Genomic DNA, 22,668 nt, shown 5'->3' with positions numbered 1-22,668 from the left:
CCATTCAGGTTCTATGAGCCTGAATTCATTTGCTGTTTCCAAGGTATTGCTATAATTTGAAAAAAAGGCACGGTCCAAATAATTTAAGTCTCAGCTGTGCGATATCTTATGGCGTTTTTCACTGGTCGATCTGGAGCGGCCGCCGAAATCCTCGAGCGAGCGCTCGGGTTTCAGGAATCCGAATCGGCCAGCGGAGCGCAAAAACGCTCCGCGGCGGATCACACAGGAAGTCTGCGTACACGTCGCACGAACCGGTTCTGAAAACCATGCCCTACTTCCGTTCTGTACGTTTCCACGGCAACCAAACTCGCCGTCCCCCGTGTGTAATTTGACCGTGGCAGTCGCATAGCCCGTCATTTCCATGTCGCGCCAGCAGGGACTGTGCATGGACAACGTGCATAGAAGTCTTCGTACAGCACCTGCGTCACTTCGTAATCGCTGTCGTCCGCGCTCTCGTCGCTAAACGCGAGCGCTGCAGCAGCACCGAACGCAGCCATTTTGCGAAGCAACACAATGTTGTGCGCACCAACCGGGTACCGATTTCGCTTGAAGCCGGAAGTGACGCGAACTATTTCCGCCCGAATCCGCGCCTCGGCGGCGGAGCAAGTCAGAGCGATCCGGCGCGGAGCGAGTTGATCCGAAACGACCAGTGGAACGCGCGAACCCGCTCCAGATCGACCAGTGAAATTCGGATTCGTTGCCACGGAGCAAGAAATCCTGCTCCGAATCGACCAGTGAAAAACGCCATTAGGTGAGGATTTCCAGTACCTTTATGTTCCTTAGTCATTACTGAATGTAGTGAAATGTTATAGCGTACTGATTGCCAACTTTTTTTTCGGGGATTGGACGAGCCTCACCTCACGATTCATTCACGCTAATGAAACAGTCAATGCCGGTGCTCTCTTCGTGTCTCGTATTCCATGTGGCATTCTGCGGTTTTTTTTTTTTCATGTTCCGTGATGTTAAGGTGAAGAATAAGTGTATTGTAGTGAAAGAAGTGTACCATGCTATTGAAGTACACTGAGGGCTACACCTGGTCCTGCCTGCCTTGATGTGTCTAAATATGTATTACCGATAGTGGTGCTTAGTAGACGTTCTTATATTATGTGATCTCATTTTACTCTTGTAGCACTTGGGGGCTGGAAATTTTAATGTACTGCTGTAAAAGCTGTCACCTGGAGCCTTTGTCTTAGTTTGTGGTAATAAGTTGTTGACATTTATTATAATGCAGGGCTGTCACATGCATTCTGTCTCTGAATCTTATAGGTTTGCAGTGTCTTGTCTCGTGACCAATTCTGTGTTTGAATACTTGTAACACTTGCATTACTAGCGGCTCTCTGTATTAAATCGAGCTTTTGTAATCAAAATGAATAAAAAATATATGTGAAAGTGATTGTCTCTCCATTTTATGTAAACTTAGCTTGCTTTGGAATCTGCGTTCCATGGGTGCAAGTTGTATTTTCATTAGTACATGTCAGTACTGCATCATCTTTGCAGCACTGCAGATTCTACAGAAGGCCAATGTTTACGCTAACTGCGCTATTCAGCCCATTTAAATAAAAATGAACATCTTGCAGACATCCCTTAATGGTCCACGGTTCGTCGTACGGATGTCTGACGGACGTTTAGCAATGAAAACATAAACAAATTCTTGCGTCCGTGGAACATCCGTATATCCGTTCTAGACATACGCAGGACACCCCTCGGACTGCCAATTAGTATGCGCCTGGTAGTCCTGTGGATGTCCGCCGTACGCCCTTAGGCGATCTGCGGACGTCCTATGGATGACCGAGATATCCAGAATCGGTAGTCCAGTAGACGTCCAGAGGAGTTGAAATGCCCATTGGGATATATATATAGTGCGCTGGATAACTGGAAGCAGTCGTTTATAATACAGAAGCTGCTTAGTTGAGCGGACGTACAGTTGGGAACGGCATTACATTTAGGTATGAAATATAAGATAAGCGTAACATTTTTCTCAGGAGTCAGACTCGAAAATAATTTCTTTCGTTTACACCCCTAGAAAAAAGCCGAAGAACGCAGCTATCCTCTCTCCGTTTTTTTAATTAAACAAATTCTGGCGTTTCACGCCTGGCGGTATGATTATGAGGCACCGTTTCAGTTCTCACCACCTGGGGTTCTTCAACGTGCACACAAGTGTTTTTACATTTGGTTCCCATCGAATTCCGCGACCTGGTTTGAACCCGTGAGCTCGAGTTTAGCAGCGCAACGCCGTATCTACTACGTAGCCACTAATTAGGCGACCGTGCCGCTGTTTTCTTCTTCTTCTTTTGTTGTTAAGCATGAATTGGGCCGAGAGAGAGAGAGAGAAAGAGATAGAGAGAGAGCAAGGACAGGAAAGGCAAGACCAAAAATTTCACATGGCTTACGGGCCAAAGACTGGCATGTATAATGACTACCGAAATCCCGAGGTCCAACCGCAGTAAAAGAACCCGTACCAATTACTCCGCATTCTGTTACGCGAGGAAGACAGAAACATGAATGAAATATTGCACTGCAGTTTTTTTTTCTGTAAGAATACTTCCCGTAAATCTGAGTATATGGCGCCGGATGGGGCAGGTATGTTTTATTTGTTTGAAGCGGCAAACAGTAAGTTTACATGTTTTTCCGTCTGCGTTTCGCAAGACTTGCTGATGGAAAACTTTATGCGCAAAAATGCACACTACAGATACATGCTGCTTGAAGAACAAGAAAAGTATTTGTTCTCCAAAGTGAACCGTACAATAGCGTAGTATAACGAAAGCCGACACTGCGGCCGCAATGCACGCGCAATCACCGAGGGGCATAAAATAAAAATAAAATTAAACAAAGAAGAGAAACAAAGGCGTCCATTCCTAAGGCGTAAATACATGTCATATGCAATTGTAAATACCGTATGAGCGGTCTGAATGCACATACCAGTGCGTGAAGTTGTATGAATGACCCTTCCGAGAAATATCGCCACTAGTTTCTAACGGCACCACCTCGATGCGGCTCAAGCCACTTCGATCGCAGCGCCGCCACAGTATTTTTCGTCGTCACGCGCCTCACTGCAAAGCATGCGCCGCCCCAGCCGCTCAGCCCACTGAACCGTATTCTAGTACACTCTAGTTCAAACCACCATCATGCCTCGCGAGGCGCGGCGAATACAAGGCGCGCGAGCGCGAGCTTTCGCGCGCCGACAAGAGTTCGTGTAGTTTGACCTTTAAAGTTTAACACTTCTGCAACGATGCGTTGTGCCATGTGAGGCAATGACAAGGCTAAACCCCTTGGAGGTAATGAACAATGGTGCGCAACAACGCCTCGAGCAATCACGTCTCGCTGTGTGTGATGTGTACTACGCGGACAAACAGCAGTGGTGCGCGCAAGGTAACGTTTAACATCAACTCAGCACTCGTATTGCACTAAACGCTGAAGAAATCAAATATTCGCCGTCAACATCACCGCTAATTATCGTCAATAAAGCAAGCAGCACAGAGAGTTTTGCTTACATCGATTTCCATATTGCGTGGTATCTGCATGGTTTTATTTGGTCCGTTTCTAAAGTTTCACCGCACTCATTCCAGTAAGTTTCGGGTTTCATATGCGTGCCACTTTAAGGAGGTGCTCTTTCCAAGAGTATAATTCATGTAATTTTGTGAACTGATTAGTGCAGTATTTTGTCACTAAATTACGTTTTAGGTGACAAACATTCGATCACATTACGTACAATATATGCACGTCTTGTCCCTCTTTCTCACTCCTCCCCTCACCCTCCCAACTCCTCACCGTTCCATCATATAGTTCCATTCCGAGGACGCTGGGATACCTGCGCATCTTCTGTGGCCGACATCTGCAGCGAGAGTCTTCTAGAGTGCCAATTTTTTTAAAAATCGTGCCGCCTTTCGTCGATCCCCAGCGCCTAGCAATCTCCGCGGCGTCCAGGAACCTGCACGAACCCGCTACAGACATCGAAGTGCGCAAATATGAGGGCTTCCGGCAAGGACCAGCGCCGTAGTGAAGACTCCATTGTACGGCGCGAGCTGGACCGCCACGCGGACGACGTTTCTAGCATAGATACAACGTTGAGAGAGGCTGCCCCAGGCTGCGATGGCGAAATTGACAACAACGACGCGACGGACTGCGTCAGCAGCGAGGTGGAGCGTACTGATCGAGTGTGCCGTCCTGCTTTGCTGGTGGAACGCGTTGACAAGGCAGTTCAATGCGAACTGGAGTCGAGCAGCTTTTTGGACGAGTTGTGTGCGCGGCATGGGCTGTGCATAGAATAACTGACTGCACAGGGACTGCCATCATGCTACGATGTTCGGCTCGAAGAGGCAAACCCACTGCCTGTCACTCGTCATGAAATTGTGTGTGAACAGTTGTGGTGTTGTTTTTGTTGCTGTGCTTTTCGAAGGTGATAGGCTGGAAGCTTTTTCTTTTACATTTGACTTGCCCGAGTGATCTGTTTGCCAAGCATGCTATGATTCATTTTGTTTGACCAGTTTGTTGCATCACATCGTGTGGACCAGTTATTCCCTGCAATAAATCGCTTTCGTCATGTATTGTCTGTCATGTCTGCCAAACCTCAGGATTTCCACACAAGAAGAGGTAATCTCATAAATAGTCATGACCAAGTTGCCAATTGGCTATTTCTTGCAGTTTCCCATTTAAAGTTTACAGCTTACAGTAGTGGGACAGTACTAATTTTGCCTTTGGTGTAGGGCTGTTCGTACTAGTGAAGGCTACAGGAAGATGTGCCCTCACAGCTGTATGAAAATATACTGACATTTTATAATAGCTATGGTCCTTCCTCTTGAATACTGTCTGGATAAATTGTCTCCAAATCATAGGTATACTGCAAGAGCATTTGTGTGCTGCTAGTCAGTCTCAAGCAGCAAAAATACACTGAGCATGCAGTGTACAAGGCAGAGTAGATATTAATATGCTTGCAGCAACCTTGTGTCTCGTAAGCAATTAGAAAAGCATTTGTGAGCAAATTATTGCTCACAAATCTGTTGCTCAAAGAAAAAAAAAGCCATCTGTGAACAGCAATTGCACCCCACCAGCAACTGATGGCCAGTCACAATATGAAACATCCATCACAGTCAAGTGTAGTCCTACAACAAGAGAGTAAAAGTTGCAAGAGTGCAGAAGCTGGCACCTCCGTACACTGCGATATTCGCTAGCTTGCACTTTATCATTTCACAGGATTCCCAATCTGTACTAATTGCGTATTTTTGCACAAGCATACATTAATATTTCTAGGCCATTGTGTAGAATGGCAGCACGTCGTTGCCTAGTGCACAGGGTACACAAGAGTTTGTTCCATGCAGTCATTTTCTTAGCGACTGCATAAGCACCTTTTCTTGAGAGCCTTTGGATTCAGATTGTCCACCGGCATTTTTCAAATTTTTTGTTCTTTTCACACACTTGTGAATTAGTAGTTGAATCCTTTCTTTTGTGTAATGCAGGTGGCTCAATCACGCCCACCTCTAAGCCATGGTGCATGCACAGTACATTGAAAGAAATCGTACTTCTGTGCTTGCATAAGCTTTCGGCACATATACTTAACCTTGTTTCACTGCTTCTTACAATGATGGGGCACTTGCCTGCTCAAAGGTGGGTGTTTGAATTTAGATAGCACTACTGGCTGGGAAAAAATAATCCAATCCATCCATAAAATCTTCTCTTTTCACAAATTAATGATGTCGCTGCTTCACATTTATATGTACTAACATAGTTCATTGAGCACAAGGCATACAGTTTGTATGAACTGCTCATGCATAAGTGTGACTTCACATCATTTATGATAATGCAATCCCTTTGCAACACAGGCTAATATACGCACAGTCTCCCATACCTAGGATTCTCTCCCGACCATATACATGAAATGCATATGCAAACTGGCCGTCCTTACACACAGAAGCCACTGTAAGGCCCCATTTGCTTATAAGAGCTGTATGCTTTAGAAGTGTGCTTTTTCCTTAAAGAAAGAGGAGCAGAGGATGACTCTTCTCTAAATTGAACACCGTCCTGCAGTTTCTACATTCTATGTTACCCTTTAAAGGGGCCCTGAAACACTTTTCTAAATAATCATGGAATGACGTCACTATTAAATTATGTCACCTCACAAATCTCCAGCCGCATAATTTTTCAGATCCTTCAAACACAAGCGAAGTTATCAGATCGATGAGTGGCTTTCTCTCTCATTTCATGTCCATTAGTGTGCTGGAAGCTACAAAAGGGACATGGCAAGGGAGCAATGACCCGGTGACCCAGCACAAAGGTTGAGTGTCTCAGTGGTGAGACAGCTCACCGCGGCACCTCACAACAGCCACGGCACCTATGCTACACTTTTCACCTTGGAGGCCACATGCAGCAGATGCAGCAATGTGCAATTATTGCATGTAGATCATCAGTGAAAAGATAATTTTTTTTTTCTGTCTTTCCGAGATCGCAGACATAACTAACTTTCATTCATTTAGTTCAAATGAGTAATAATTGTGTTACTGAGAATGTTCTCGCAATCCCGAATTCAGCCAATAGCTGCTGTGGGTCCAGCTACGAGATTGTAAATTTCCTGCTGCATGCAGTGTAATAATATTGGCTTTACATGTTCACAGGAGCCTTGATAACAGATTGGCAACATTTTCTTACTATGTTCAGAAAGTGTCTCAGGGTCCCTTTGAAAATTTTATGCCAATCTTCAGAATTTGACAGTCACAGAGGCGTCTTTCATCCTGTTGCCACAACAAAGTATGGTTAACAAAATGCACACAACTTAGGAGGTGAATAAACTCATTAATAAAAATTTTTTTTTTAAATTTCCCAGGGGTTAGCTTCTAGTTTACGATACACAAGCACTTTAAACTGAAGAGGTAATGAACTTTTTGTGTTAAAAATGCACTAGCCATAAATATTCGGCTGCAACATTTTGATGTAGAAAGCGATCTTTGTGCAATTTGGCTCAGGATAATAAAGAGGTTTATTCAAAATCGGGGAAAAAAAACACAAAATGTTGAGAAGTATTGCAACATACAACATACGAAATGTTAACAATTTTCGTGCAGACAACATAACCCAATTGGTCTATGGTCGCTACTTAAAACGAAACAGAAAAAACTATTTTGTGGTTTTATTTCAGGCAGTCAAGGCAGCAAGAAAATAACTTTGAATCAGTTTACACTAAAAAATATTTCTGTAGTATCTCTATGCCCATACAGTTTGACCATGTGATTCGGAAGATCCACTCGTCCACAAGCAACATTTTTGTATTTAACATTTCAGTACAAGATTTCCAAAATATAAAGGCGTGTCAAGACATTTTTTTTCTTCTAGTTGAAGCCATTAATGCATTTTTATAGCTGAAACATGACTGAACAGGGGAAGACAGAAGAAAATACCGGGAACAAATAGCAATGTCATGTAAGATGTGGAAAAAAAGAAAGAAAGGAAAAAGAAAAAGGAGCTTATGACGACATGAAACTTCTAAAAAACTTTCGAATTTCATTTTTGAAGTTGCACCTTTAATGTGAGTGTACATATAAAATAATAAAGGCTTCAAGCTGCAGTAGTTGTGAGGTAAGCTAAATGTGGGCCACACCATTGCTCAGCCTTTGCTGCCTACAGCACAAAAACATTTCGGCCAAGGTTAGGCAAAAATACAATATGAACAGCCTGTGTAAGGTACTACAGCAGCAGATACAGTGTGAACATCTTTTTCTGATATCGCTTATTAACTGACCTGTGAATACTGCAAACCTTTTTCTAGGTGCAGAAAGAAGTGGGGATATGAGGCAATACAAAGGATTTGCACTATCCTCAAAATAGGCACACACAGACTGGCAATGCTCTGGCACAAACACTCGAAAGAAAAAAAGCAATCCAAGTAAGTGATAAGGAATAGTATATGACAAAAATATATCTGCTTAGAAAAAAAAGTCTGCATTCTGTCAACAAAATTAGAAACACATACAGAGTGAGCAATCTACTTGATAGTTCATTCCAGCTTTCCACATATACAAGAAAGTAGAATATTTGAAAATTTGAAATGTTTGCAGTGTGTGAAAAATGGCCACACATATTTGTCATTACAGGTTCAGCTGGATTGCCAAGTTGGTGGCTGGAGATAACTTTTTCTTTCATAGTTCGTAACTCTATCAAAAAGCGAGTAAACAAACTTCAGTGAAGCTATAGGTCTTTGGAAACACAATTGGTATCACTGTTTTAATTTGGTGGACTGTTACATTGGCCTGATAAGGGTACCTAGAATAAACTTAGGTGCTTAGCTGTGTATTTGTTTTTAATTTGTCAGGTACTGCTGGTGATGGTTCCGAATGTTTCTATATTTTAACAAAGGCTGTGCTAGCATTTTATGCACAGTTTACATAAATAGGTGTAGCACCTTTTAAATAAAAAAAAAGGAATACTGGTTGTTTAAATGCTGCAGGACATACACTATTAATGAGTGATCTGAGGGGCTCGTTTTTTTCTTGTTGGTCACAACCATACGAATAAACAGAATGAAGCCAGAGATGGCAAAGGGGAAATAAATTATGTGTTATCACTAATTAAAATGTGGAAATAATGATGAAGATCCTATGCACATGTTGGGGTCCAAGTGAAGCGGAGTGGTTACATAAATGCTATAGAAATAATGCTATACAACTAATGACATTGCATACAATTTCGTGCACTTTCATCCTATGCAACGTGTAATCCAATGCAATGGTTACGTTTATGCACTGCAAATGTCACAACTTCTATATCCCGTATCACACTGGCACATGCACGTAAATATATTTAAGGCTTTTATATTTCTTGTGTCACAGCTGTACATACCGAAGCACGCACTGCACATCCAAACCATAGGAAATTAAGTAAATCAAAGAAGCTGATTAATACAATGTGCTAGTCCATGAAGAGGTCGGTGTGCTTTAGAGATGCGTATGAGTCGATACTATGTGTTCAGGTATGATGTAGGAATTAATTTTTTAATTACGCAGAACAGAGGTGTGCCTACTTGCACTATTCTGGTGGTTTGCATACAGTGTTCATGTAAGCCTGTTCCATTAGCAGCACATATAAGCTTCCTTGGGAGATGAAATAAGCAGTGGAATGATGAACTTCAAACCCTGGGGAAGAGGCAAATTGCTTTATTAATGAAGTAAGAGAAAATGAGAGCAGGCAAAAGATAAATTGTAAAAGGTGGGAGCCGAACTCACATCTTCGACATTACACATGCGGTGCTTTGTCAATTAGGCTAGCGCAACAGCCATCTTCCAGTCCATTTCCACATTATCGGCCTTCGAGCCATCCTCTAATAAAAACATTTGCATCATCACTGAAGAAGTTCTAAGAGCACTGGCGGCTAGTCTCGACGATACCTCCAGTCAAAGTTCTGTTTTTTCAGACTCCCCGCTCTGCCAAAAATTGTCAAATCTGACAAATAGTTAAATTCAGTCGTAATTTCAGATGCTGCATGACGTTGCAAGTAGAAGAATTCTGACGGAAATGTTTAACAACGCATAGAAAAACTGTCTGTCAAATTTATCAACTTCTATAGGCATGGTAAAAAGAGGTGATGTGCACCTATATCTAAGTACGCGAGCAGCCCCCATCTAAACGTGGCCACTGTAGGCAGGATTGAACCTGGGACCTTGAGCTCAGCAGCGCAGCACCATAGCCACTGAGCTACTGCGATGGGTTTCACGACTACTAGACTGACTAGGCTTCAAATTGTTGGCAATCTCCAGTGGCCATGTGACTACTAGATTGACTAGGCTTCAAAGCGTTGGTGACTACCATGTGGCCATGTTACCAATGTATCAAAGCAAAAATACCTCTTTCTGCCTGACTCTATGACTGAATTAGCAAGCAGTCATGCAGGTGGAGTCGAACATTTATAAAGTTGCGCTTCTATAGCGTCCAAAAATTGAGTTAATAACTCTACGGGCCCAGTGGTGGTACCACGAAGGTGTCTAAATAATTGATCATATCAGAATTTATTATTCGGTGACTGTAACACTGGCATTTACACAAAGAACTTAATTTTTGGTGCATTTTCTTTTAGATAAAATAGAAGGTGCCCTACAATGTGCACTTGCTTCCTTAACATCATAATAAGGCGATGACATCACTTGATCCACAACTGAGGAAATTATCCAGCACTATTTCCAAGAAGTTGATCAAGCTGTCATTCTTATCTTTATTATAGCTTCTTATAGTGAATCCGTTAGAGGACTCCTAAAGAAAAATTTTTTTCTATTGGACTTTCTCTTGTGCGCTTACACAAATGCAGTACTGCTGTCACATTCTGTCCACAGCATCGGGATGCTTTTTGAAGCAGGAAAGTGGAGGAAGAGTACTGCCACACACATTTCATTCAATTACTTGTCTTGACTGTGCTATTTTGTTATTATTAGTACTTTTCTGCAGTCAGGCGAGAATACACTCACAGTATCAGATAACACGTGCCTCCTGAATGTTGTCATTCTTTACAGAAAGATGGGCCTATCATGGTCTTTACGTGTGCTCAGAAATGACTGGCATGTTTTGTAATCTGCCTGGTCACGGCAAGTGCATCTGGAAGATTCATGAACACATGCATAAAAGCAGCCAAATGCAAGTGCTGTCATTTGATTCGATGACCAACAATTTCATTTGCTATCACAGCCACTGAGCTGTTGGTACTTTACTTTAGAGAGCACAAGTTCACCCAATAAACTCTTTGCAGTTTTTCCTTGCTTTGTCTTATTGACTGGCTTGCATACTGTTACATCTACGTGACAACAGACTACACTAGTCCACTACTTTTGGTGATGCCTAGGCATAGGTTAGAGACAGCTAGATGATCTTGTATTACGGGATACCTTCTCCAATGCTAAATTCAGAAATTAGTAAGCTGGATACAAAAGCTAAGTCAACCACAGAAACTGAGTCCTCCTGCAGCTGTGTTCACAGTGTAACAAGTCATAAAGAAAACTTAAAAATCGTAGTCAAGAGCTGTTCACAGTTACTTATCTTATTACCGGCAGTTTAATTGACCAAGTTTATACCTGACCGACTAAAATCACCAGTTTCTTCACCAACGGCTGTGTAAAAATTATAAAATTTTATACAGGAATTAACACGTCTACCATCTACAAACATGTCTTAAAAGTAAGACCCATAAAACTGAAGTGTGCACCATACACTCTCATGCTTGTGAATGCCCATGTCTTTTTGAGATTGCAGGCTTTTTTTGCTAGTGTTACACTACCACTATGGTCGTTGCAATTTGTTTGCAAAATGTAGGCAGGGATGATGTCAGAGTCATAAATAGAAGAGTGAAGCCAAGTTTTTATATTTACAATCACATAAGGAGCACACAAAAGCAGTATTCTTTTTCCACTTCTTCAAATTTGTACACTTTGTTCAGTAAGACACAGTGATGCTAGTGGTACTGTAGTCTATTCATGCCATGGGCTAAAATAAGCAGTTGTCACTGTACTTTCATGCGCAGCATGGAAGTAAGTCACGACATAAGTACAAAAGTTCCACTCTCACTTGCTTATGGTCCCCCCAACCACCACTTCCTTGGCCAAGATTATTTACCTAACTCAACAGGTTCAGTGCAACAAGAAAGGCGAACAGGCGAGGAGTTTTTCTGAGCTTTGTCGCTTGGCAAAATGTTGGAAAGAAATCCAAAAGAAAGACGCCACCGAGTGGCAGCAGCACCAAGCATTGAATGTGATGTGCACTTCCAGGTGCACAGTGGCGAGACTGGCAGGGCTGCGAACCCTCTGGTAGGCACAAGGTTCCTGTGCGACACGTGCCTAAGAGAATTGGACACGAAACGTGGCTCGAGTCTTCCTAAGACTCGGATGAAACATAAACAACCAGTAGCAATCTCAGTAGAGGTGTCTGAATTGAACTGTCCTGGTGACTGGACGAGAAGTGCTGATAGTGCTTAAGAGGAACAGCAACCTAATGAGAGCATACATTCAGGTGAGCATTCTCACATAATGGAATAGTCGAACCAAACACCCAATTGTGTGGCTTCAACGGTGGAGTGTGGCTTCAACTCTAGCACTGACACAGACGTCCTGAGCAGGCAAGATAGCAGTGCTCAACCTTCAGCCACCTCCGACTCGCCAGCACCAGATGAGACCATAGCAGTGACTGCACGCAGATTACCTGTTGGTAACCACCATGGATCAGCCTGGACTAGTATGGGGGCCATGCCAAGAGGTCGATGGCTGATTCACTTCCCGTCTAGCCTATTGTCCTCCTTGGACAGTGAGATCGATTCCCCTGCATGCTGTGTGGGATCCCTCAATGATGCAGAAATCTCTGGCAGCCATCAAGGTGCAATGGAAGGGGCTGAGGCAGTGGAAAGCTGCCTTGAAAATTCCGCCTTGGTAGACATGGTAGTGGCAGAAAAAGAGAGCACCACAGAGCCAAGAAGTCGTGAAGTTTGTTTGGTGAGCGGAGAAGCCTTTATGACTAAAATCGGGTTGAGCCAGCATCGAAGGCACCATCACTTAGAGGCCTACAATGTCAACTTTCGATACTACATGAACCAAGACAAGGTAGGGAAAAAAGAAAACTACCTGATGGCCACATATAAGTCTGAGGTGCTCGCACATATCTATAACGAGAACCAACTTATCACAATAAGAGTCCAGAATCGAACATTCGACACAATCAAGTCTCACCAAAGATTGCTGGCATACAGAAACCTGGTACTTTCACGTGAAACCCAAACAAGATTGGAAACAGCTGCACCCCATGGAAGTCAGCAGCATGATGGGAGTGAGCCTGGAGAGGTTATCCATGATAGAAATCAAAAAGAGGGGGACCTAAGGCAGAAAGTAATGGATGAATTTTGCAACCTTACAAGTTAACCACCTCCTCATTCATACCAAGCTGTCCACCTGCGGGAAATTGCCAAGTGCTTCTTGGAGGACCAGGATATTTCATCTACGCTTAATGCTTATCTGAGAGAAGTGTTTGCTGATGATAGAGCACTGACATCGAGAGCACCTAAATGGCCACTTGGAGAGAGCATTCGAAAACGAAAGAGAGTGTGCAGAAATGCAAGAACTCTACTGCAAGAAATAATCTCAGTGTGCCAGGGTGGTCCTCGATGGTCAAGCTACCTCAGCAGTTCAGGATCCTCAATCTTTCTTTGTGGAGTGGCAGCATTTGATAGACAGCTGCCCCTGCATAGGTAAACGCCAATGTTCCAAAACCTGCTGTGACCATCAACCCACAGACATTGATCACAGCTTTGGATATTAAAACTTCAATGCTTGCAAGCTTCAGGACCAGAAGGTTTCTCTGCAAAGCGACTGAGGAAAGTACCAATGATGATTTTGACAGTCCCACTGAATTTATGCATTTGAAGAGGTCGCCTCTTTTTTTGTGCCAGGCTAGAACAATATTCAGTTAACTGGGGGCCTCGATGGCTTCTGAGCACAGGTCCAATAACTAAATCACATGTATTGGTGAGGCTTGGGCACAAGATCTACTTCAGGTGGTTGTTGGCAGACATTGAGTTTCCCTATTTACACGATTGTAAGTCGACCCCTTTTTTAAAATTTGAAAGTCTGAAGTTGGGGGGTCGACTTACAATCGAAACCAAAACATGGCCCCGCCAAAAAAAGCCATACCAACGAGAGCTACAAGGTAGCTACAATTTTATGTTTGCTCCATGGCCCTACCGGTATCTTTTAGCTATTCCGCGTGTTTGTTCGCTTTTCGGAAGGGTTTTTCAACATTTTTGAGAGGCTTACAGCATATAGTTTCCTACAAGAATTAATTTTGTAGGAAACTCTATGGCTTACAGTGCATGCAACACTCATGGGGGGGGGTGTCGATAGTTGATAAAAGCGCCGCTGTTCCCATTTGCGGCGGCACCCTCAGAACGGCGGCGCTTGCGGGGAGTATCGGTAGTTCATGGAAGAGCAGACACCGCTCGCGTGTTTCTCTTTCTCTGTTTAAAGGGACACTAAAGGTTACCAGAAACTCAAGTTAAAGTGGTAGAGCAATGTTCTAGAACGTCTAAGGCGTCAATATAATCGCGAACAGAGCTTTAGTAACCGAGAAATTGAGGTAAATGCATGACACGATTTGAGACCCCCCAGCGACATTCCGGTACTAGCCCAATGACGAAAGGACTCCTCATAATTTGTGTTACTAATACTCAACTACTCGTATTAAAAATATCATTTCATTCGATTATAAGACGGAAAAAAATGCTACTTGTCTACGTCTATTCGATTCTAAGAAAAAATAACATTTTGACGTTGCCCTTCAGTAATATGGGTGTTCGAAAGGTTTCGTTTTCACTCGACTCTGCGCCGCGCACGCTTTGGAGTTTCAGTAGTTTCGTTATCGCGTCGTGCTGTGAGGGTTCTACTGGCTCGCGAAACTTTCATTTGGAACAAGCAGCGAGAATGTCACGTCCATGTGATGTCGTGGGAAGCCCTCGTTGCTTTCCCGCTCCGGAGAGTCGGTGTCGAGGCCGCCGTCGTAGTACGCAACGACGCCGGCAGTGCGAGCCCTCAGCAGCAGGTCGCGCTCGTCGGTGCTCAAATCGCTGAAGTTGAGCCCACCATCGCGAGCCAATCTGTCGGTGTCAGTGTCCATTGCGACGAGCGTCGAAGTTAGCGTCATAGAATGAAGTACCAGCTTATGGGCGTCTTGCGCTGGAGTTTGAGGTATAGTAGCGGCGCCTGGTGGCGGTGCGGGAAACGACATCTGGGTCGTGCCAGCTTGGGTCGTATTGAGCCCTGGCTGTGGCGAAGCACGTTTCTAGGCCGAGTTTTGCGTCGATTCGCACATTTTTATGCCCTGTTGCGAGTGCGAAAAGGCTCGTCGCTTCTCATAGACCACGCCGACCACACTGCGAGCTCGCCGCAGCCTATATTTTAACGAAAACGGACTCTCCGTGAGCCGTGGGACGTAATGTGGGACGTAATTCGTTTCTCCTTCCGCTAGCCACCATACTCCCGCTTTCGCTCTGCTGTCGGCTCTGTCTTGGCTCTGTTTCTGGCCGCGCGTTCGCGTTTTGCGCAGAAAAGCCGTAGCGCTGTCTGCGGACGCCGTTCTACTCACCGATGGCGCAACGTCACTATGAGACCATGATGTCAGTACTCCTCGATCGGAGGGCGGGCGATTTGAACTGCGCTAGAGGTACGCGGACGCTTCAGAACGCATTTTCTCTTAAAATAAGTCTCTCCTTGGCACGAAACAAGCGTTTCGAGGTTTCTGTGATGGTATTTCAACAGTCCACGTTGACTTAATAGTAACCTTTAGTGTCCCTTTAAGCATTGGTATTGGTTTGACTAACTTCTTGACGCGCTCCACTTCGGCTACGTGCTACTTCTACGCTTCCCCAGTCGTCATGAGTGCTGCAGGCCCACTAATCTTTCGGCACTCGTTCACAGCAGCGTTCAAGAGGGCTGCCATCCTTTACGCCGAAGAAACAAATCACTGCGCAGTGGGCCGCAATTTCGATGTTTCTAAACGGGTGGTGCGAGAGTGGCGACTGCAGCGAAGCGAAATTTTCACCTGTGTGACGGCAAGTGAGAAATTTCCCACGTGCCGAAGTATGGACGCTTTCCTGAGCTGTAGGCTAAGCTTGCGGCGTACGTCGCTGAAATGCATGATCGGTCCCTGCCAGTGAAGTGCGACGTGGTCATGAAATAAGCCCGGACCTCCGCCTTAATTTTAAGGCTCTGCTCCGCCGTGAGTACAACGAGTGGCTGGCGGCAGAAGACTGCGAAATTACGCCAACCGGACCTGTCAAAAGAGCCTCCCTGACGGCTGTGTGTGGTTGGGTGCATTTGGCGTGGGCTGCTGTTCTGCAAGATGTCCTGGTGCGGTTGTTTGCCAAATTTGAAATTTCGCTGGACCACGACGCGCTGTGGGACCGCAGCAACGATGACGATGGCAGCACTAGTGAAGACGAGTAGTCCAATGACCATGTCAGCTACTAATAAATTTTCGTTATCGAATGCGCCCTCGGGTTTTTTTTTTTCCGGTCAAGCGATATAGGGGGGTCGGCTTACATTCGAGTCGACTTACAATCGTGTAAATACGGTGCTAGATGAGAGACGACAGGCTTTTATTCCCTCCGACGGATGTGCCAAAAACATCTTGTTGGCAACAATAATAAACGAGACTCGTCGCTCATTGAAACTGCTCTCAGTGGCCACGGCTGATAGTCAAAGCTTTCGATACAATTGCACATTGCGCTACAATTCTGGGGCTGCGGCGAAAAGGTGTGGCAGAGGACTTCATCTCCTATGTGAAGAACTTCTATGAGACCTCTTTGACCATTCTTATGTTTGAGGATAAAACACTACTGGTGAATCCAGCTGCTGGAGTTCACCAGGGTGACCTTCTCAGTCCTCTTCTCTTCAATCTAGTAATCAATGAACTTCTTGAAAGGCCTTATCCCGAATGTGCATTTTGCAGCGGTTTTCTAAAAGTTTCTGCAATGGCTTTCACTGAAAATCTTGTTCTGACTGCAGAATCAGTTAAATTACATTAAAGATCACCTGAAGTGACTTGAAAACTCCTTGTTTGGAAGGAGAATGAAGGCAAATGCTACCAAATCTTCTACACTGGTGATCCTGCCATCGGGTAGAGATCATAAATTAAAAATCTGTGATAATATCATATTCAAATTGCTTGGAGAAGAAATCAAGCCTTGGCTATGGTGTTAGGCTGCTGAGCATGCGGTCGCGGGATCGAATTCCGGCCACGGCAGCCGCATTTCGATGGGGGCGAAATGCGAAAACACCCATGCACTTAGATTTAGGTGCACGTTAAAGAACCCCAGATGGTCGAAATTTCCGGAGTCCCCCACTACGACGTGCCTCATAATCAGAAAGTGGTTTTGGCACGTAAAACCCCATAATTTAATTTTATTTTTAAATAAATCAAGTGTGCCATGGCTGTCAACCACTTGCAGATACCTTGGAGTGGCGTTTTCAACAACTGGAAGAATTCAAGGTTCAATAAGTGAAGAGCTAATGACTCTCCTAGAGCGGCTCTTCAAAGTTTTGTTCAAGCCACAGCAGAGACTGGCCATTTGGCACTTCCACCTGTTGCAGCATTTGATGAGTCATTTGAAATTGGGCCCTATATCTTCAAAAACACTTAACATTCGAAAGAGTAGTTAAATCAGTGGTAAAAAGATGTTTGACCTTTCCCCAGGACGTGCCAATGGGTTTCTTCTAAGCATCTATAGATAACGGAGGTCTGGGCATACAATGTTTCTGGACTGAGCTCTGAGCTCCCAGCTCTGAGGCTCAAGTGATATGCCAAACTAGCTGACTCTACTAGCTCAGCCTGTGTTTATGCAACTACAAAGAAGTCTATCACAGATGCGAGGGATCAGGCTGACAAACTATGCTACTACAAAAATCAAGTTATAGTGTCAGAAAATTCCCTGTAATTTTGGGGATCTATGCTACCTAAATCATTTGATGAGAGAACATTGGTAGAACGCAAGAATGCAAAGGTATCAACAACCTGGCTACAGGAGGCAATGACGTTTCTTAAAGGAAGGGAGTTCACCGACTTGGTAAAATTTCACATCGGAGCCATGCCAAACTTCACCCGCCTCAAGAGGGAAAAAGTCTGAAAACGTTGCAGAGCTAGCTGCGATTCAGATGAGTCCCTGGGTCACATCCTTCAGAGACATCACCAGACACACCATACTCGGATAACAAGACATGACATCTTGAGACATCTGAAGAAAAGAATCTCGGAAGTGGGGTGACAAGTGATACGAAAGCCACATTTGAAAACATCCCACAATACACATATCCATGACCTAGTAATCAAAAGAGAAAACGAGCCAATGATACTAGATATTCATGTAGTGGGAGCACCAGTGTCAGATACGATGCCAAACGGAACAAATACACAATCCCAGACTTGATCACACAGCCTCCTCCAATTATGTAAACAGTGACCTTGAATTATCGTGGAGTATGGGTCATCCACAGGGTAATAATTTGCAAGTTCTACAAAATTTTCAAAAATTACCTGTGGCAGATAGCATAATTCTAGTCCTGAAGCTTGATTATTCAAAGGGGCGGACACTACTTGCACAATAAATCAAAAAAATCAAATAATTGAAAAAAATTCACTAAGTAACTAATTAATTTATGAGACATAATGAAATTTACGAATTGTAGCCGGTGAGCTTGTAAGGCATATCCACTTGTAACGAACCTCGAGGATTCCATGGGCTTCAAGATATGCGCCTTTCAACTATCGGTAAAAATGCACCATTCTACTTTTCTAACAAAGCTCTACTTTATGCGTTGAAGCCGAAAAGTAAGTGGAATGCCCATGTATTGCATCGCACCCTGGTGTCATTCTGAACAAAAAATAACGTACAGCGCAAAGGACCAGGACAGCGATAGACGACATACACAGCGCTGTGACATACACAGCGCTGTGTATGTCGTCTATCGCTGTCCTGGTCCTTTGCGCTGTACGTTATTTTTGATCATGAATTACCAACTAGCCCAAGCAACCACCCTAGTCATTCTGAAAATTTACTCTAAGTGAATATGCCTTGCGAACCCACTGGCTACAATTCGTAAATTGAAATATATGCCGTAAATTATTTAAGACTTTAATTTTTTTTATTTCGTTGAATATGTGTTTCAATTTCTCGTTCAAGTAATGTCTGTCTCTGAATAATCCAGCTCATGGACTAGAGTTAGCATCTGCCACAGGCTATTTTTAAAAATCCTGTAACACTAAAAAATGATCACTTGTTTTAAGCATTCTATTATCACAGCCATTCCAATAACACGTCATTGTGATTTTGAGTTTATCATAGGTGGATCCTTTTTATTGCACAAATGGTCAGTTTCCATGACTGCCACAGCTTATAACTTGCTTCATAGACTGCATGCAAAAAATCCTCAGATGCAAACATATTAAGCTTACAACAACTGTGCAAAATAAATTTTGCTTATAACTGAATTCATAAAACCGCAGAATTATGAAGCAGCCCTAATCGTAATTTTCTTCACAACAAATTTCTTCAACAGTGGTTAGCTGAAACCTTTTAGGGCTTTAAAAGTATCCCGGAATGACACTGGTTTGGAATTCTTTTCTTTTTTTTCGTTTTCAGTATTTCTGGGTGAAACTATTACCCACAATGTATTTTTGCACACTAAAAACAAATGTGCAATAAGATTTTCCCTACTACAAATAGATATTAGGATTCTGAATTTCTTACAAATATTTTTTACAATTTTCCTATCAAAAATTTGCATTAGAGAGCACAAGAAAACCATAATCATAATTTTAGGTTTACCAATACTTTTTTAAACCTAGCTTGTTAACAAATTTTTACTGCTCACACACTCAGAGGTGTGCTTAAATATAAGATTTTTTGGCTTTTGTGCACTAACCAGAGTATAAGCTTTTAAATGAAGCAAGAATCATTAAAATCCGACCACTAGATCCAAACATATTGTGGCCAATATTCCACGACGTGATGAAAAAACTTGTTTTGGGAGGACAATGAAGCAAGCGTAAAAACATGTGAAAAATTTATATTCCATAATAAAAAGGCATAACTTTGCATGACTGATCCTAGGATCTATCAGGCATATAATCTTCATCGGTTTCTGTTCTGTGATTTCTTTTCATGGCATATTGGAATGTTTCAGCATGCATTTGATTCCTCTCAAATGTCACTAGCCAGTGCTGGTTCTTCTCTGTGGATCTTTCAAGGGTAATGCAGCTTCGGTTTAGTTCTTTCAGGATTGCTTCAGTTGCTTGCCTTGCCTGCATTGAAGCTTGCGATGGCTTTGGCCATGGCAGCTTTGACAGTAAAGGGAAATCTTGATTGTTTATCTGGTTTACTTACTTATTGAAATCTTTTTTTTTTTTGTAGACCAGAGACCAAATGGTAGAGTGGAGGCTTTTATTTGGGCTTTGCCTAGCTGACAATGTTTGAGCAACTTTCTGTCGGAGAGGTGTGTGAATACAGGCAGCAAGGCATTGGCTGCATACTTTGGTAGGTTATGGCAATGTTTTGGTGGGCTTCCCTGCTTCTCGATAGCCTTGTTGTACTTGCACCAAGACTCGTCACTATTTGGGCAATTTTCATGCCTTGGGTTTGTGTGTGCGGAAACTGTGTGGTAGAAAGTGGCCCAGATAGCTTTCTGCATTCCTTCAATGTCGCTTTGGTGCGCTTTCAGAGCCCAGCCATAGTAGATTGTGAGCTTTGTGAGGAGCTGCCCTGTAAGTTTTCCCTTTCTGCCAAGACTTGGCTTGTCTTCTACTTTTGTCTCTGCAGGAGGTACCGAAGGGCAATGCCCATGAGCTTATGCACCATGAGCAATATAATTCTATATAAACTTCTGCTTCCTGCAACCTATTAAATTCGTCACCATCGAAATCGCGCAGCATAGTCGTGAAGCGAAGTCCATGCATTTGCAATGAGCGGCTGAAGAACATTTGTGCTGACTCAACTTCCATTTGGTCAGGCTTACTTGAACTGCCTTTTTGGCATCTGTGGCTGGCTCACCACCACACGTGCCTTAGGTTGCCTTCCTTGGGGCCAAGCTGGCATCCCAAACTGAAATTTGACAAAACAATGAAGTCAAGCACATAGCCTGTGAAGTCTTCAGTGACAGTTCCTGCACGAATGTATGACAAGTGACCCCTGGTTAACCACTTCCCGAACTGTGATGGTTCCTCTATTACTTAAGTTCAAATCAGAGTAGAGTGAATCACAGTGCGCATGCACTTGCCTGTAACACTTGTGGTAGCTTTGAGAGAGGCTGGATTTATCTGCTTATGGTTGCAATATGGTTGCATTTGCAGGCAAAAAATTGGGGCAGGCTGGATGGAAGGTGAAGTAGAGCCTCACCACAAAACGGACATGGGCACTAGAATCCCAGATCTTGGTCTTACAAGGGAGAACTAGTCAGTGATCCTAGATGCACAGGTTGTTGGTACACGGTTCCCCCTTTCTGATGCACATGCGGCCAAATGCTCCAAATACAGTGAACCCTCTTTACTCGGACAAATTTCTGCGGTGACTGACAAGCGTCCTTTAGTAAATAAAAAAAAAAAGAACAAATAAATAAATTTCAGGGGGGTCTGGTCCAAGAAAAGTTTTAGGTCACCGATTGACTTAGGGCTTAATAGAAACAATGTTAAAATAATTACAATACGGTGTTTGCAGGGTTGCCTCCGGTGCTTCAGGACACACCACTGTATGACTGCCATCATCTAATGGGCGAAGTTAGCACTCAAGCCCCGCTTGCTCGCCTTCCTTAACTCTATTCATACATTTCGGTAGCACTGCCTTTCAGTGCCCAGTTGTTTAAGTGGTATCTGTCGTCAGAAGGTGTCCTGTGGCCAGATATTGGATCCCTCTCACCAGGGCCAGCCTTACTTCTTGAAATGTCTTCTTATGCATGCCTCATAACGAGATATTTGAAGTAAAAAAAATGTAATTAAGGGTCACTTGTGCATTGTGTGTAATTGCAGCACGAGCAGCGAGCACGTTAACTTTAAACGGACCGTGCACCACATTCCTGCCTTCACTTCTCCATGGTCATGACAATTCAGGAAAAGTTTCCCTGCAATGCCATATTCCTGATTTCGTTTGGTGATGCTGACACAACCACTGCAGACTGCACTGTTCAGACGTTCACCACCATTAGGCTTAGGATGGTGAACTGCCATTCCGGTTACTGCAACTGCTTTTGCATGTCCCAAAAGGGACTGCTTCTGATATGTGGCAGACATCTATGAAATATTTTGCTGTACTTCATTTGCATGACACTCAATTGCTGCTTCTTTGGCATACGAAAGCAGCAGAATGTTGACGCACATTGTTCTTGTCACATCAGTGGTCGAGTGTATGGTAGTCAACCACAGCAAATCAGTGATGGCGCTGGCACCGGCCACAGCTTCGGTGTTCTCGGTTACGGCAGATGTCTCCGGTGGCAGGTCGTGTGCATTTGGTCGACACCTGCGTTTCTTTCAGAAGAGATGTGCCGTCCTGAACTTCTGATGACCGCCAAACATTGCACCAAACTAACTCTGGCAATTCTGCTCCGAGCAAGATGGCGAACGATGCATGCACCTTTGTATAGCAAATTCCCTGGCGTTCAATATGAAGGCAAACTCGCCCCACGTGACGCGATTCCACCAATGGAACCCATGTATTTAGTACGTTTGAGGCGTCATGACGTCACTGTCGGGGGACATAGAAATGTTTTTCCACAAAAAAGGGCTTGTAGAAGCACGTATCTTTTGAACGTGACCAAAATGGCCGCGCTACATTAGCATGGTCCTCGCTCAGTGCAGTGTTGAATACAACTGTTTCTGAGGCACTTTGGTGAGCAAAAACAGTCAGGAAACTAACTTTAGAATCTGATAACTCAAGAAATTTGAAATTTCTAGCTGTAAAATTTCGGAAATATATTGTATTCTTGAGACCATACAGTTCACGAAAAAAAAAAAAAAGAGAAGACTTTTTAGTCAATTTTCACCCATCGAAACCAGTCTTCTCTTAATATGTGCATGCCGTGCCTTCTGGCACGGTACACATCTGTCGAACAACATGACTAAGGCTCTGCTTATGCCTATGCAGGTTTTGCTGTGGAATGCTACGTTTGCATCAACGTGCTGCTTTGA

At 43.6% G+C, this 22,668-nt stretch overlaps 1 protein-coding gene and 1 long non-coding RNA gene across 2 annotated transcripts; both read left to right on the top strand.

Moving 5' to 3' along the window:
* Window positions 1-3,129: 3,129 nt before the first annotated feature.
* On the top strand, window positions 3,130-4,544 carry LOC142568585 (uncharacterized). The gene is made up of 2 exons (XR_012825476.1): window positions 3,130-3,369; window positions 3,784-4,544. It is a non-coding gene; the product is annotated as an uncharacterized LOC142568585 (long non-coding RNA).
* A 13,085-nt stretch (window positions 4,545-17,629) lies between these two features.
* On the top strand, window positions 17,630-22,668 carry LOC142568593 (uncharacterized; the record flags this gene model as incomplete). Its single annotated transcript, XM_075678471.1, has 3 exons — window positions 17,630-17,752; window positions 20,945-21,023; window positions 22,625-22,668. Coding segments are annotated over 3 exons (246 nt in total), but the record flags the coding sequence as incomplete, so codon positions are not given.

Source organism: Dermacentor variabilis, unplaced genomic scaffold (assembly GCF_050947875.1).
Source record: "Dermacentor variabilis isolate Ectoservices unplaced genomic scaffold, ASM5094787v1 scaffold_22, whole genome shotgun sequence".
NCBI classification, from domain to species: domain Eukaryota; kingdom Metazoa; phylum Arthropoda; class Arachnida; order Ixodida; family Ixodidae; genus Dermacentor; species Dermacentor variabilis.
This window is presented reverse-complemented; position numbering and strand designations above follow the sequence as displayed.